The 14,482-nt window shown below is 33.4% G+C and overlaps 2 protein-coding genes across 2 annotated transcripts; both read left to right on the top strand.

Moving 5' to 3' along the window:
• Window positions 1-1,656: 1,656 nt before the first annotated feature.
• LOC118059273 (L-ascorbate oxidase homolog) lies at window positions 1,657-5,755 on the top strand. The gene is made up of 8 exons (XM_035072113.2): window positions 1,657-1,997; window positions 2,139-2,248; window positions 3,665-3,935; window positions 4,021-4,123; window positions 4,231-4,576; window positions 4,678-5,046; window positions 5,150-5,228; window positions 5,343-5,755. The coding sequence occupies exons 1-8, from the start codon at window positions 1,854-1,856 to the stop codon at window positions 5,553-5,555; spliced, it is 1,635 nt and encodes a 544-aa protein (XP_034928004.1). The 5' UTR covers window positions 1,657-1,853; the 3' UTR covers window positions 5,556-5,755.
• A 5,524-nt stretch (window positions 5,756-11,279) lies between these two features.
• LOC118059261 (uncharacterized) lies at window positions 11,280-13,921 on the top strand. Its single transcript, XM_035072101.2, has 6 exons — window positions 11,280-11,523; window positions 11,617-11,693; window positions 11,787-11,823; window positions 12,230-12,437; window positions 13,051-13,189; window positions 13,455-13,921. Exons 1-6 carry the CDS (start codon window positions 11,301-11,303, stop codon window positions 13,668-13,670), a joined length of 900 nt encoding a protein of 299 aa, XP_034927992.1. The 5' UTR covers window positions 11,280-11,300; the 3' UTR covers window positions 13,671-13,921.
• The last annotated feature ends 561 nt before the right edge of the window (window positions 13,922-14,482 follow it).

Genomic DNA, 14,482 nt, shown 5'->3' with positions numbered 1-14,482 from the left:
CTCCAATTGTAGTTGAACTTACTTGATTTTTTTTAAAAAAATTTAATCTCTTTTTTTTCACGTTTTTTCATTTTAATATTTATTTTTTATTTTTTTCTATAAGATTTATTTTTTTTAAAAAAATAACAATAACTGAAAGTGGTTCATGGAGAGTGTTGGAGCACAAGGGGTTCTACTGAGATTCTTGTTCCCAAAAAGCCGCACTGGGTTTTATTTTTTTCAGTTAGATTTATACATTTTTTGATGACATCAAGCTGCTCTGTTTAAACTTCAGGTCAAGATGATGATGTTGAAAGTAATTGCTCGAACTTGTTGTAGATTATAAATACAACAAGTTTATCAAATTTATCTCAGTTTTTTTTTTAATATTTTTTTTATCCTAAGTAAATAATCAAAAACTTAATTTTTTTTTAAATAAATTTGCATCATCTTAATATCTGTTGATTTTTTTTACTATAAGAGATAGAGGAAGATAGATCCATGGTGTAAGACTGGCCACGTATGTAATGAAACCCTAATCTCACCCGTGGGTGGTTCTCGGTCTGTAGCAGAGGACGATCTGTCCATGTGATTTCAGGCATCACGTGAAGGACGTAACTCTCTCTCTTCTCATATTCTCTCCACTTCTCCATCATTCACATTCCATTATTTTAATAGGTTTGACACAACTCATTCGGTAAAGTTTGCAATCAATAAGTTTTTCATGTGATTTTAGATTTAAATTTGTGTTTATTAATATTAATAAATATTAAAAGCTTATTTGATTATTAATTTTAGAATTTTTGAAGATTAGTCACGCATAAATTGATCCAAACACCCCACCTGAATAAAAAATAATAATTCATGGCGATTAATATTTTTTTAATATATATATATTTTTTTAATATCAGATTTTGAAAGCAGTGTCCTATTAATAAGAAATCAAATAACTAAAAAAAAAAACACAATCAATCAAATAACTAAAAAAAAAACACAATCAAGTCAACTATCACATGTTTTATATTGTCATTAAAAGTAAGATATAAAACAAATTGGTACACTAAATGGATCAAATCATTTTTTTTTGGGTACAAGTGGAAAGTAAGTAGTTTATTTTTAATTTTAATAAAAAAAACATAACACTCCATGTTACACATTTTTATTTATTTATAACACTTATTATATTTAGGTTTGTTTGAAAATACAGTAATTTTTATTTTTAGATATTTTTTTAAAATATATTTATTTTTTAAAAATAGTATTTATTAATAATTTTAATATATTGATGTTAAAAATAAAAAAAATTAAAAAAAAACTAATTTAATATATTTTCAAATAAAAAATATTTTTAAAAATATCTTACATCATGTAGTTAGTTTTTTTTAATAACTATTTACTATAATACATTAATTTATATTTTTTATGTATTTTAAAATATTAATCAAACATAATTTAAATAAATAAATAGAAAGCCTAAGTATTTTTTTTAGCTATTCTTTATTATCCACCAATCAAAGATTTCTTTTATCATCCAATCAAACCGAATCTAGAAGTGATCCCCTTTTGGTGCTGAGTGCTGGCCCACTTTGACACTGAGAGATGTCTATGATTTGATTGCACCGCTAAAGTTCACTAGATTCTACGCATGTATGTGATCAAGGCACTCCTTGCTACTGTCTCTGCTCGGTTACCTTACAAAAACAGAGCTCTCAGCTTAAAAGTGACCGAGCAAAGAAGAGATAGATACAGAGAGAGACCCCTTTTAGTTTCTTTGTAATGTAATGCAGCCTTAAATCTTTGCTTAACAGATCCATACAAACACTTGTCAAATAATTTTTGCTACATAGAGTATAACAAGAGAGAGTTTGCAAGAAATGGGAGACTACAGGGTTTTTTGTGCTTCTCTCGTTGTTTTCTTGTTGTTTCTTGGCAATGGTGTTAATTGTGAAGACCCTTATAGATTCATTACATGGAAAATCACTTATGGTGATATCTACCCTCTTGGTGTTAAGCAACAGGTAGAGTACTGTTAGTTTCTTGTCCTGTTTTCTTTGTAATTTTTGGATTGGAAAGAAGTGTTCTTGCTTTCGGAAATTATTTTTGAAGCGGGTTCAAGGTTTTGATGTAATGTGTTTAGTTCTGTGGGCTGAATGTTTCAGGGGATCTTGATAAATGGGCAGTTTCCAGGGCCACAAATTGATGCTGTTACTAATGAGAACCTCATTATCAGTGTTTACAATTACTTGAGAGAGCCATTCCTCATTTCTTGGTAAATTTAACTATCCAGCAATGTTTCTTTCTTTCTGTTTTTTTTTCTTGATGTTTTCATGGTTCTGCTTGGTTGCTTAGAAAATGTAGGAAAATGGAAGAAAAGAAAGAAATATTATTATTATTATCATTTTGTCTTGGTTGTTTCATTTCTTTGTTTCTCATACTTTGCATGAAACTCCTTAATCACATGCCATTTTCTTTTCTTGCATTTCCCTGGCAACCAAGCAGATTGCCACTCTTAATATCTTTCTGTTTTGGGTTTAAATTCTCTTACCAGATCTGTGGCTAAAATTTTTCCATTGTAAAAAATGTGGGATTTTTTTTTTTGGTTGAGATTTTGATGTAAAAAGTCACCACCATGATAGTTCAATTTTATCAATCATGGGGTTGCTTTGGCCATTTGCATGTTGAAGATATTTTTATTTGGATTTATGTCCTTGCCTTCCTGGATAGCATGAATACAAAAAAATATGTTTTGCACACAGATCTATAGAAAATGTTGGGCAGAAAAACATGGCCCCTTTTCAGCTACTTCCTATGGTCTGTGTTTTTATAGTTGACACTCACATTAGAATCACTGTTAAGAATGATGTAATGCTATGGTTAAATCCTAGTTTCTCTAACTAATTTCTTTCACTTACGACTCACTGATTGGCCGACGCTGAACGCGGTGTTAAAATATTCCAATTGTACAACTGGCCCTTGAAATTAATTCCACTACTCACATGCTAGATCTCTGGATCCTGACTATCCCCACATTTTTGCATATGGTATTATTATTATTATTATTATTTTGATTAATATAAGTGTCCGGGTCAGCTTATGTGCGCATACCTTGATTAATCTCACGGGCCCTAAGCTAAGTTAACGACCATGTAAGCCTCTCGTGACCCTGAAGTTTGTGAGATTCAAACAGGTGATCTCAAATGAGCAAATCTAGAACTTAACCAGTTGAGCTACACCCCTTAGGGTACATATAATATTATTATTAATGTCATTTATAGTGATTGGCTAAAGTTAAATGCTTGCCTCATATGAGTATGATTCTGGTTTTTAATCTTAGCCCTAGGTGGATTGAGACCCCATTATCATCCTCAGCTCTCTTGCAATTTTTCCACCTTATTTGTTTTATGGGGAACCACAAGCATCTGGGTTCATGGTGCTTTCTGCCATTCTGATGGAAGTGTGCAGGAGTGCATTAAAAAAACATAAGATGTTGAATAATTTATTAGTAAAGTTACTTAGGAAAAGCAAATTTTTCCTTATTAGCAATTTTTCCTTATTAGCAATTTTTCCACTCAAGCACAATATTGGAGACTTCAACTGCCTTTTTTGAGCTTCCACTTATGTCTATAAAGTAAAGCAATTAAGTCAAACGCTGTTGATGTGAAATTCGGATGTCATGGAATAACAGGAATGGCATACAGCAAAGAAGGAACTCATGGCAAGATGGAGTCTATGGCACTAACTGCCCAATCCCACCCGGAAAGAACTTCACTTATGCTCTCCAAGTGAAGGACCAGATTGGTAGCTTTTTCTACTTCCCATCACTAGGATTCCACAAGGCAGCTGGTGCATTTGGTGGCATCAGAATCTGGAGCCGGCCTCGCATTCCTGTGCCTTTTCCTCCCCCTGCCGGTGATTTCACTGTATTGGCTGGAGACTGGTACAAGAGAAATCATTATGTAAGAGCTCTCATAGATTAACGGACTTTAGCCTAATATCTTCTTATTTATTAGTATTGATACCAGGTTCTCTTTGGTTATGTAGCAATTGAGAAGAATCTTGGATGGGGGCCACAATCTCCCATTCCCTGATGGCCTTCTCATCAATGGTCGTGGATGGAATGGATACACATTCACAGTTGATCCAGGTTCCTGCCCTTGAACTTATAAATATGCCTGCAAATATGCTTAATCTTTCGATTTAATTTATCACTAGTAACTGAGGGCAATCTATGTATTGTATATCTATCCGCAGGCAAGACATATAGGTTCAGGATATCAAATGTTGGCCTTACAACATCCATTAACTTCAGAATCCAGGGGCACAAGATGAAACTGGTGGAGGTAGAAGGATCCCATGCACTACAGAACACATACTCTGACCTCGACATCCATCTTGGACAATCTTATTCTGTCCTCGTCACAGCCGATCAGCCAGCAAAAGACTACTACATTGTTGTTTCCTCGCGCTTCACCAAGCCTGTGCTTACCACAACTGCCATTCTTCACTACAGTAATTCATGGCAAGGAGTTTCCGGCCCTATTCCTGGTGGACCTACTACTCAGATTGATTGGTCCCTCAACCAGGCTCGATCTTTTAGGTATTCAGCTGTTATGAGACTTGTTGTATATATTAACAACGTATATTAGATGGGATTGTGGTTAATGAACACAAATCTTATCTCATATTCTCTCAAACCAGATGGAATCTGACTGCAAGTGGACCTAGGCCGAATCCCCAAGGGTCTTACCACTATGGATTGATCAAGACCAGCCGCACAATCACTCTCGCAAACTCTGGTCCAATTATCAACCGCAAGCAGCGGTATGCTGTCAATGGTGTCTCGTATATTCCTGCGGACACCCCATTAAAAATTGCAGACTACTTCAATATTCCTGGGGTTTTCAGCCTTGGAAGTATGCCTAGCAGCCCCTCCTGGGGTAATAATGCTTACCTCCAGACTGCAGTCATGTCTGCTAACTTCCGTGAATTCATCGAGATTGTTTTCCAAAATTGGGAGGACACTGTTCAGTCATGGCACATTGATGGTCATTCCTTCTTTGTTGTCGGGTAAGCTTATCACTCTCAATACTCAGGATTTATGCTTCCATAGTACAAAATACTGTACAATGTTTCAGTCATAAAAAATGTTGAGGATTTGCTATGTGATCAGTATGGATGGAGGGCAATGGACACCAGCAAGTAGAGCACGCTACAATTTAAGAGACACGGTAGCTCGTTGCACCACTCAGGTTTGCACAAAACAACCTTTTGGTTTTGTTATTTTTTTATTCGATCTAAACGTGTTCAGTGTGAAAGCTGTAGATGCTTTTGTAGTTTTTGCTAAATATTTTGATTGAATGCAGGTTTATCCCAAGTCATGGACTGCGATTTACATGGCTCTGGACAACGTAGGAATGTGGAACATAAGGTCAGAAAACTGGGCTAGGCAATATTTAGGTCAGCAGTTCTACCTCAGGGTTTACTCTCCAGCACACTCATGGAGAGATGAATTACCAATTCCAAAAAATGCTCTCCTTTGCGGCCGGGCAAGAGGTCGTCACACGAGGCCTTTTTGAGAGAGGTAGCTAGATCATTGAATTTTGTCACGAGAGGGTGACAATGTGCTTATTGCAGATGAGGGCTAACTGTTCCCTGCGGAAATCTTTAATGCAAGCTCAGCTTGAGCTTTTGAGTGTTTTTTCATTCATTCTTGTCTGGCTTATTTTTATCTGATTGTTGCTGTGCTACTTTTAAATAACTATGAATTCAATGTGCAGCACGTCTGGTTCTATACTTAGCTTGATTACTGCTTAGAATCTCATTAGGATACAAGCCTAGAGAAAAACCAAATTCTTTAACCATGTTTAACTAATGGTTGTCGAAGAAATTGTGAAATCTCGCTCATGGTGGACTCTGGATTAGTGCCAGGAATCAAACTCACAGGAGAAATGAAGGAATCCGATGCCATTACCTTTATCTTTTCTAATAACTCGAGGGTTTCGGAATTTTGTCAGGAAAAAACACCAAGCTGGCAAGGTATCATGGATGATTCAGGTCAACTCGAAGAATAGCGAGTGAAGCTAGGTCAATGAATTTTGTAATTCAAAATGACGATGTCCAGAAAAAAGAAAAAAAAAAAAAAGAAAAAGTAAAACGAAAACAAAAGATGACTAGAAAATTTGATCTTTAGGCCACGAGTTGACCATCAAGTCAATTGGATTTCCTACATGGCTGGTCTGAATAAAAACCTTGGTCCAGGGCTCAAGTTGATAGGTTCTCAAATCCACTAGTTTGGGCCATGGCAGGTTTTAGAACAGTGCTAAAAATTCTACTGCATGTAGCATAGCCTCACTAATGGAGGGTCACAACCACACTTTTAAAACCCGGACCGGTCCGGGGATCAACCTGGGACTCAACTGATCCAGGCTTGGGATCGGTTCAGGTGGAGATAAAAATCCGCTTGGAAGTGACCCGGTGAAACCCAGTCGACTTGTAGAGTCGACTCGAGACCCGGGCCATCTGGGTATACCCGACTGAGACCCGACTTTATATACATATATGATGTCGTTTTTGGCTTTAGCTTTTTACAATCAATTAACAAAACTGTTTGTATTGTATCGTGAAGATATACTGAATCACAATTCACAGAATTAAAAAACCTAATCTCCATCTTTAAAGTTCATAGGCATATCAGTTGCAGAGAAATTTAAGCTACACGCAAGCCATACTAGGTAAGTCCTCGTCTCTCTTTTGGTTAGAATAACAAGAAGAGGCCTTCAGCAAACTCTAAATTTGTTTTTGCAGGGTGTTTGTGTTCTTTTCTTGATTTAATTTTCTTCAGTTAAGATCTGTAAATCAATGTCAGCTGAAGTTATTGTTACTTATTTCTCTTTAGTTTTTTGTTTATGAAAGCACTGGTTTGATATGAGATAGTTTTTTGTTTCGTTTTGGTTTTCTTCTCTCTTAGATTTTTGTTCTTCATTGGTTTCGTTTCTCTCCATGAATGTAAGGTAAGATGTTTAATTCACTGGCTTTTCGTTTATGTAAGATAGATTTATGTTCCTTACCTTGTTTTTGCCCAGTTTATATGTTAATCCTTTTATGTTTTTTGCCTGTGTTTTGCTTGAATCTGAGCTTTATTTATTGTCTTGTTTATGTTCTTGTTAATAATAGATTGAGAGAATCTAATCATCTATGATTATAATAAGTAAATAATCAGATCTAAGTGGGTTTAATAAATGAAAACAAAGTAATAAAACTGATGTGATTGTAGATGCCTAATTAACAAGGAAAAATACATTATCAATTGTGTATAATATAGATTAGAAAGACAGGCAAAGAGCGGTTGATGGATGGGTGGATGGATAGAAAGAAAGAAGACTTACGATGATTAAGATTATCAGCAATAAAAAAAAAAAAAATTGAGGTTAATAGGAGGAGTAATTAATGGGGAGAGTAAGGGATGGAAAAAAGAGCAGAGACCTTGGCATCGAGCATGACAGCAGAGAGGATGTTGGTGTTTTGCATAGCAGGGGATTAATTAAGGACAATTATAATATGCATCCCTTACACACCGAGTAAAAGACATTGCTTTGGAATCTTGCCATGTTAGCATTCCTTAAGGGCTGTTACTAACCAATATTTTAACTAAACTATATCCTTATTTTATTGTTAATTAGGTTAATACAATATGAAATTTTTTTGGGTTAACCCGGATAATAAATATAATATGAATTTTTTTGGGTTGATCCGAGTCAACCTATCTAACCTGTGATCTAATCATTATATCAAATCGACCATCTGGTCGGATTTAAAAATTATAATCACAATCTATTTAGTGATTTATTAGTCAGTGTTTGGTGCAATAGTATTAAATCATCTTTTGTTAATTTTTATTGTTATTTTAAATTATATTTTTAGTTTATTAATTATTTTGATATATTAATATTAAAAATATTTTTTTAAAAAATAATCCATATAAGTTTTATAGATGGAATGTAATATTGCTTAATATCATACATAGAACAATCTTATAAAACAAAATTTGGCTTCTAGTCCGATGGTGCCCTTCTTTTGAAAGCTAGCTCCTACTTTATGAAACCACAACACTAGCTTATGAGAATGATGTCTTGTCTTGGTAAAGGAAGCTTAATTCTTTGTCATAGTCGTCACCCTAAAGGTGATCGGCTCAGCTTCATGCTCAAGATCTCAAGATCAAGAATTTTTTTTGTTTTTTTTAATCTATCATCATCATCATCAATGGTGGGATCTTTAACGATCATTTCTTTAACTCCTTTGAGGAAAGGAAAGGGAACTCTTTCTTTTTTCTTTTTAACTACTTGAATTTGGATTAAAATATTTTGAACTTATTGTAACTGTTGAATGCTGTGGACTTGCTCACTATTTTAGTATTTTACCTCAAAACTCGATATGTAACGGATTATAAGAGAGTTGAATTAAACAATATTGAATTTAACAAGATGCCAACATACTAAGAAACATGGATTTTGTGACCATTTTATCCAATAATTAATTAATGAAGCTCTTACACTTCTAGGAATCCTAGCGTTTTCCCCTAATAGTAGTATTCTTTCCCCCCTACTTTCATGAACAGAGGCAGGCTGCCTAGGTAATTCCCAACTTTAAGCTAAATATAATTTATCTTCCCATTAAACAAAAATTCTTGATAATTAATGAGTTCATGCAACCATTTAACACAAATAGTAATATAAAAAAGAAGGATTATCAGGTTAATTATGTTGCTACCAACAAATTAACCTATTTGAATATATACATATAAACAATTGTTAAGATTGGCCAACTGGGACAATGCAACCTTTACAAACGTTAAATGTATAAAATTTAATTTTATAGTTTAATTGATCAAATTTTAAATTTAATTTTTAATGATCCATTAATTCGAGTCTCATAAATTTTAGAGTCATTAAAGACTTATATGGTCATTAACTTTAAAATCTATAAAATTAGTCAAAATATGTAAAAGTTAATTTGAATATCAATATTAATAATAATAAAAAAATTTAACACTCATTTGTATAATTTAATATCTAAGAAAAAGCACAAAAATTCCAAGAATTCTCTACCTCTCTCTGTTTTTTTTTTTTTTGACATTCTATCATTAATTTAATTATGCTTACGAAATCATAAAACACTTGTCGATGCTTGTGGCAAGTCCATCCAAAGAATATTTCCCAATTTGAAACCGTCTTCCGAATTCTCCAACCCTTTGTCAGCTTAGTCACATCCCGACATTCATAATTTGTTTCACCACTTTTGGCCTCAATTGGCAATGAAAAAACCCACTTATTAGCATTGCTTCCCACAATGCCCTAGCTCTCAACCTTGAAAGGAAAAAATAAAAATAAAAATAAAATCCCACCACCAATGGTGACGTTTTAAACCCTAGGTGTCATGTGCATGGAAATTTGCTCGACATTCCAAGCATGTTACGTGGCACCACATGTTCTAATATCACTACTAGTTTACCAAAATTATTTTTGAAAAATACAATAAAACTAGTGTTAGAAGTCGGTTAATGATTACACCATTTGGACCATACATGACGTGCCCATATTTACATGCTTAATAACATCCATTCTTACTTCAAAATTGTATATGGTTAGTATTTCAAAATAAAAAAAATATTTGATTAAAAATTAAAAATATAAAATAAATTTATTTTTAAATTAGTTTTAGAGTGAAATATAGAAAAACATATCTTTTATATCACTACTATGTTTATCTTTTTTTAACCCAAAACAATAATACTCCGTCTCTTTTAATCCAATATAATAATCAAAAGCTACGTACCTGATATATATCTCTAATATAAACATGGTTTTTTTTTTTTTTTTTCAAAGTCTTGTCAACGGAGCATTGATTATCGGGTTTTGAGGCAAGATAAAGGGAGGCTAAAGCTATATACGGTCTTATTTATTTATTTATTTAAAAACTAGGATAAGAAGAGAGAACGTTTCAAGGTGTGGGAGGGTTTCTTGGTATGTTTCCTTAAGGTCATGCAAAGGCTTAGGTCATGAGCCCATGTTTTTCACTTTCAAATGCCTATGTCTTCCTTGTTTTCTTGTGAATTTTCTTCTTGTACGTACGTTTCTTTGCTATAACGTTTGGTTTAGGCAACTGGTCGTGGGAATTTCTGGGAATGGCTGCTGGCATGCTTAGTTTGCTATTCTAAGAGGCTTACCTTTTGTTTTATTTGACCAAATATTGGAGATGATCTCATCAAGAATATCTTGATCTGCAACAATACAAGCAGCTAGCGATAAACATGAAATAAAATAGGGGAAAAATCAAGGAGGACTAGTGTAAAAAGGTCCGAGATTTACTTTCAATTATTTAATCATTTAATTTTTCATCAGATTTAGTATGATGTTAGGAAATCTTTAAAAGAAAAGAGTTATATGATCAATGTAATTAGAAAGCAAACTTCACCTGTATCAAAGATTTTTTTTTTTTAAAAAAAGCATTGTATAATTCTGATTTTTTTTCTTTGGTAATTTATCTATTTTCTTTTCGAAAATCTATCTTAATATATATATGTAAAGCCCTTAACATATTGGGTTTTATTTTTACTCTTTGATTATAGTAAATAAATAATAACTTCCCTTTATATATACTTAAAAAATAGATTATTCTTTTTATTTCTCTAAATAGTTTTAATAAAAGATAGATTCAAAGAAAAAATATCTACACTATTCCTATTTGTAGCTTAAAATCTAACAAACCTCCTCATTAAGGAAGAAAATTTAATCACCATGGATATGAAAATGTAATTTATGGTAAATCTAATTACTCCCCTTTTCCATTTCTTGAATAAATTCAAAATCCGTTTTGCAACTTTTGAGCCTAAAAGATAATCCCCTCATCCAAGTATATCTCTTATTTTAAAAACATGTAACGAATGTCTAGATATGGCTCAAAGAATGTCATACATGCACCCAAAATGATATCATCATGAACTTTTGGATACAAGTGCTTTTTCAACTTCCTTTCACCTTTCATTTTCACCCAATCATCAACGCATTTTTGAACGCAAGTCTCTGATATTCCGAGCGCAATTTCTTCTTTTTCTAACCCCCCCCCCCCCCCACACACACAATGCCTAAACTGACCTTATAATAATAATAATAATAAGAAAAGACCTTAAAAAAAAGCTGCACATAGTGACGAAATTATGCAACTGAGTCTCCTTAGTATTTATTCTCTTTTGTATTAGCATAGACCAACTCATCTTCACTCTCTATATATATCTCTATCTTTCTTCTTGATGAATCCTGGAGGCAATGAAGAAAGTTGAAATTGAGAGCTCTCTAAATAAAGGGTCCCCATCATCTTCTCTTGATATAAGAGTTACTAAGAGAGGTGTAGCTGGTAGTTTGCAAGAAAAAAACATGAAATCAGCCACAGTTAGGCCTTATGTTCGATCGAAAATGCCCAGGCTTCGCTGGGCACCTGATCTTCATCACTGCTTTGTGCATGCAGTTGAAAGGCTTGGTGGAGAAGATCGTAAGTTATCTTGTTATTTACAAGCCCTTCACGTCATTTTATTAATTTCTAGTTCTTAATTGTATATAAAAAATATTGAATTCTCATATACAGGGGCCACCCCAAAGATGGTTTTGCAAATCATGGATGTGAAGGGCCTATCCATATCTCACGTAAAGAGCCATCTTCAGGTTGGCTATGATCAAATTTGCCTTGAGAAAAATGTTTTGCCTTTGAATCTTCTTTAGAGGTTTTAGTAAAAGCTTTGGTATGTTTGTGGTCAGATGTACAGGAGCATGAAGCATGAGCAGATGACACAAGGTATGTAACAAATGTATTAGCTATTAATTCTGGCAACACACACACACACAAGGTAATAATTCTGGCAGAAAACTGAAATAGGTTGTGACAGTGTCATACAGGCAAGCAATGGTCACCATGTCAGTTAATTATTTTCCCTACTTCTGAAAATACTTTCTGCACTCTTTGTGCTCCATGTCAGAGAGTTATCATCTAAAAGAAGAATTATGTTAAAGCTGCATCAGTGATTAGACATGGGTATCATGCTTTGCTACCATATTTTTGAACCCTTTTTGCGACTTGTTCTGTAAACAAAAAGAGCAACAACTCCATGATAAAGAAATTCATTTTCTTCATTTAAAAGGGGTCAATAATTTAATCCTATTACTATAATTCTTTTAGCCTCATGTATGATTCCTTGGTGCAGAAGCGGCTATGGAAGCAAAGAAGAATGGTAAGGAGCCTAAGATTCACAATTCAAATTATTTGACGCATACAATGTGCTGCCAACAGAATCGTCAGTTAAATGGCAAGGGATTGGTCAATAACAATGCACTTCTCCATCAAGACCGTGGAGCTCACAATCCTGCTAATGGGCTTGCCCTCAGAAATGCTAGCTTCTTGACATCTCGAAGGTTCATAATTTCAACCTTTTTCTCCATAACATAGTTCCAATAATTATACAGATTATTAGTTAGTATTTTATAATAAAAGAGTCAAGATATATATAAAAGATAGCAGTATGTTTTTGTTGAAGAACAAAGTTGAAAGTATATGGCTTGTAACTTTGCAAAACAAGGTGCGGGGAGAAAACGTGATATCTTTTGTGGCTTGTATCTAATTGTTTCATGTTGTGCTATTCTCTGTTTTGAATGTTTTAAAATAAAAAGAGTATGAAAACATATAATTTTATATCTCCAATTATCTATATTTTCTATCTTGAAATAATAACCAAAAGCTGTATTAATTAAATCATGCTCACATTTTGAATGGAATGAAGTAGGAAAGTAAATTCTGTTGAGTGATTCAAGTCCCAATTGACCATCACGATCAGTTAAGGAGAAAGAATATTACTTTTAGTGGTAGTCAAAATTTTCACTCATGAGATGAGGTGTTATTCTCTTCCTTTTCTACTCATTACATTATTTTCTTTGTCTTCTTGTTGTTTTGTAATGATTTTTCCATTTGGTCAGAGAATTAATAAGAATCAAAATAACCATATGTGGCTATTTGCGGATATCTTTGCAGGAAAGACAGGGAAGGGATGTGGATTGGAAAGAAAGTGAACGAACCGTTCTTACATGAAGAAAAAACAAGCAAGGAGTGGGAGCAGAAACCTGATAATTACATTATCTTCAAGGATCTACTCAAGAGCTGCAATGGCACAGTAAACTCTCTACTTCTTGTCAAGTACTGATATATTTCGACATGTTTATGACATTAAACCCAGTACGACAAATAAACTTGTAGCTCAACAGGATCTCACACGTTTTTTACGCATGCCCATTTCGTAAGAGGTTTCCTGTTTGAATCTTTTCCTTGTTAAATTTGCATGAATCCAATCTTGTCATCAAATTAAGAAGAAAAAAAGTTGGGACATCTAGAGAATTATTTAATTCATAGTTCTGAGCACATGCCATTCGATATTTCAGGAGACAAATGACCAAGATAAGACGTCAGCAGGTGCCGCAGGTTGCAATAAAAGTAATCAAAGTTTAGAAGAATTAGATGAGATTGCACAGAGAATAGATGGTGACAGGATGACTTTATCCCTAAAATCAAAAGTTTCCGAGTCTTTTTTGAAGCTGGGCAAAGCAAAGAATAGTTCAGATGTGAATGATGTTTCTCTTGAGCTCACCCTTGCTTGAAGACATACACATTATGAAGCTAACAGTTTGGAACTTTAGAAAAGTCTTTCAGCTTGATCATTGCTGTAAGTTCCTATAGTTTACTCCCATTGATGCAGCAACTCGAGAAAATTAATAGCCTCAACTCTGTAATTCTAATAGACTGATAAGAATTTAGTACTTTTAGCTAATTATTGATCATAAAAGAATATGGATGAGAGCCTAAAAGTTAGACTTTGTATTGAATGTGCTTCAATTGAGAAAATAGCCTCATAATTAATTAAGCACTTCTTTTTTCAACACATACGAAGTACTCCACACACACACACACACACACACACACACACACACACATATATATATAATACTTTCTAGATTTGAGTACGAGACTTTCTAGTACAAACTTCCCGTCTTAACTATATATTAATTCTCCTATATATTTTATGTTGTAATTTCGAATGAAATTAAGATGGAAAAAGGAAATATATGGCAGTTTAATTAAAATAACTAGGCATAAAAAGAATGAACTAGAAATCTTAACATATTCTCTTAGTCCCCGGAAATTAACATGCACGAAAATGAAAGAAAAAAGCGAATTTATCAATTTTATTTCTTAAAAATATATTTTTTATGATTTTATATAAATATTTTAAAAATTAAAAAGAAATCTAAAAAATCAATTCACAGAAAAAAATATTTGGAAAAAACAATTTTCATGCTTTACTAAACACACGCTAAATTTTCTTTTAAGAAAAAGGAATTTACATGCAAGCAAAATTAGCAGACACTTTATATGGTATAAAGGCATGGAAGGAATCTTTTTTTCTGTGCAA

The sequence above is a fragment of the Populus alba genome, chromosome 4 (assembly GCF_005239225.2).
Source record: "Populus alba chromosome 4, ASM523922v2, whole genome shotgun sequence".
Taxonomy (NCBI): domain Eukaryota; kingdom Viridiplantae; phylum Streptophyta; class Magnoliopsida; order Malpighiales; family Salicaceae; genus Populus; species Populus alba.
This window is presented reverse-complemented; position numbering and strand designations above follow the sequence as displayed.

Excerpts from the sequence above, each read along its gene's own strand:
- LOC118059273 (XM_035072113.2), top strand. The coding sequence starts at position 1,854 with ATGGGAGACTACAGGGTTTTTTGTGCTTCTCTCGTTGTTTTCTTGTTG. Across the intron at positions 5,047-5,149 it reads CATTCCTTCTTTGTTGTCGG|TATGGATGGAGGGCAATGGA; the intron begins GTAAGCTTATCA and ends CTATGTGATCAG. Across the intron at positions 5,229-5,342 it reads TAGCTCGTTGCACCACTCAG|GTTTATCCCAAGTCATGGAC; the intron begins GTTTGCACAAAA and ends GATTGAATGCAG.
- LOC118059261 (XM_035072101.2), top strand. The coding sequence starts at position 11,301 with ATGAAGAAAGTTGAAATTGAGAGCTCTCTAAATAAAGGGTCCCCATCA. Across the intron at positions 11,824-12,229 it reads GCATGAGCAGATGACACAAG|AAGCGGCTATGGAAGCAAAG; the intron begins GTATGTAACAAA and ends TCCTTGGTGCAG. Across the intron at positions 13,190-13,454 it reads TCAAGAGCTGCAATGGCACA|GAGACAAATGACCAAGATAA; the intron begins GTAAACTCTCTA and ends TCGATATTTCAG.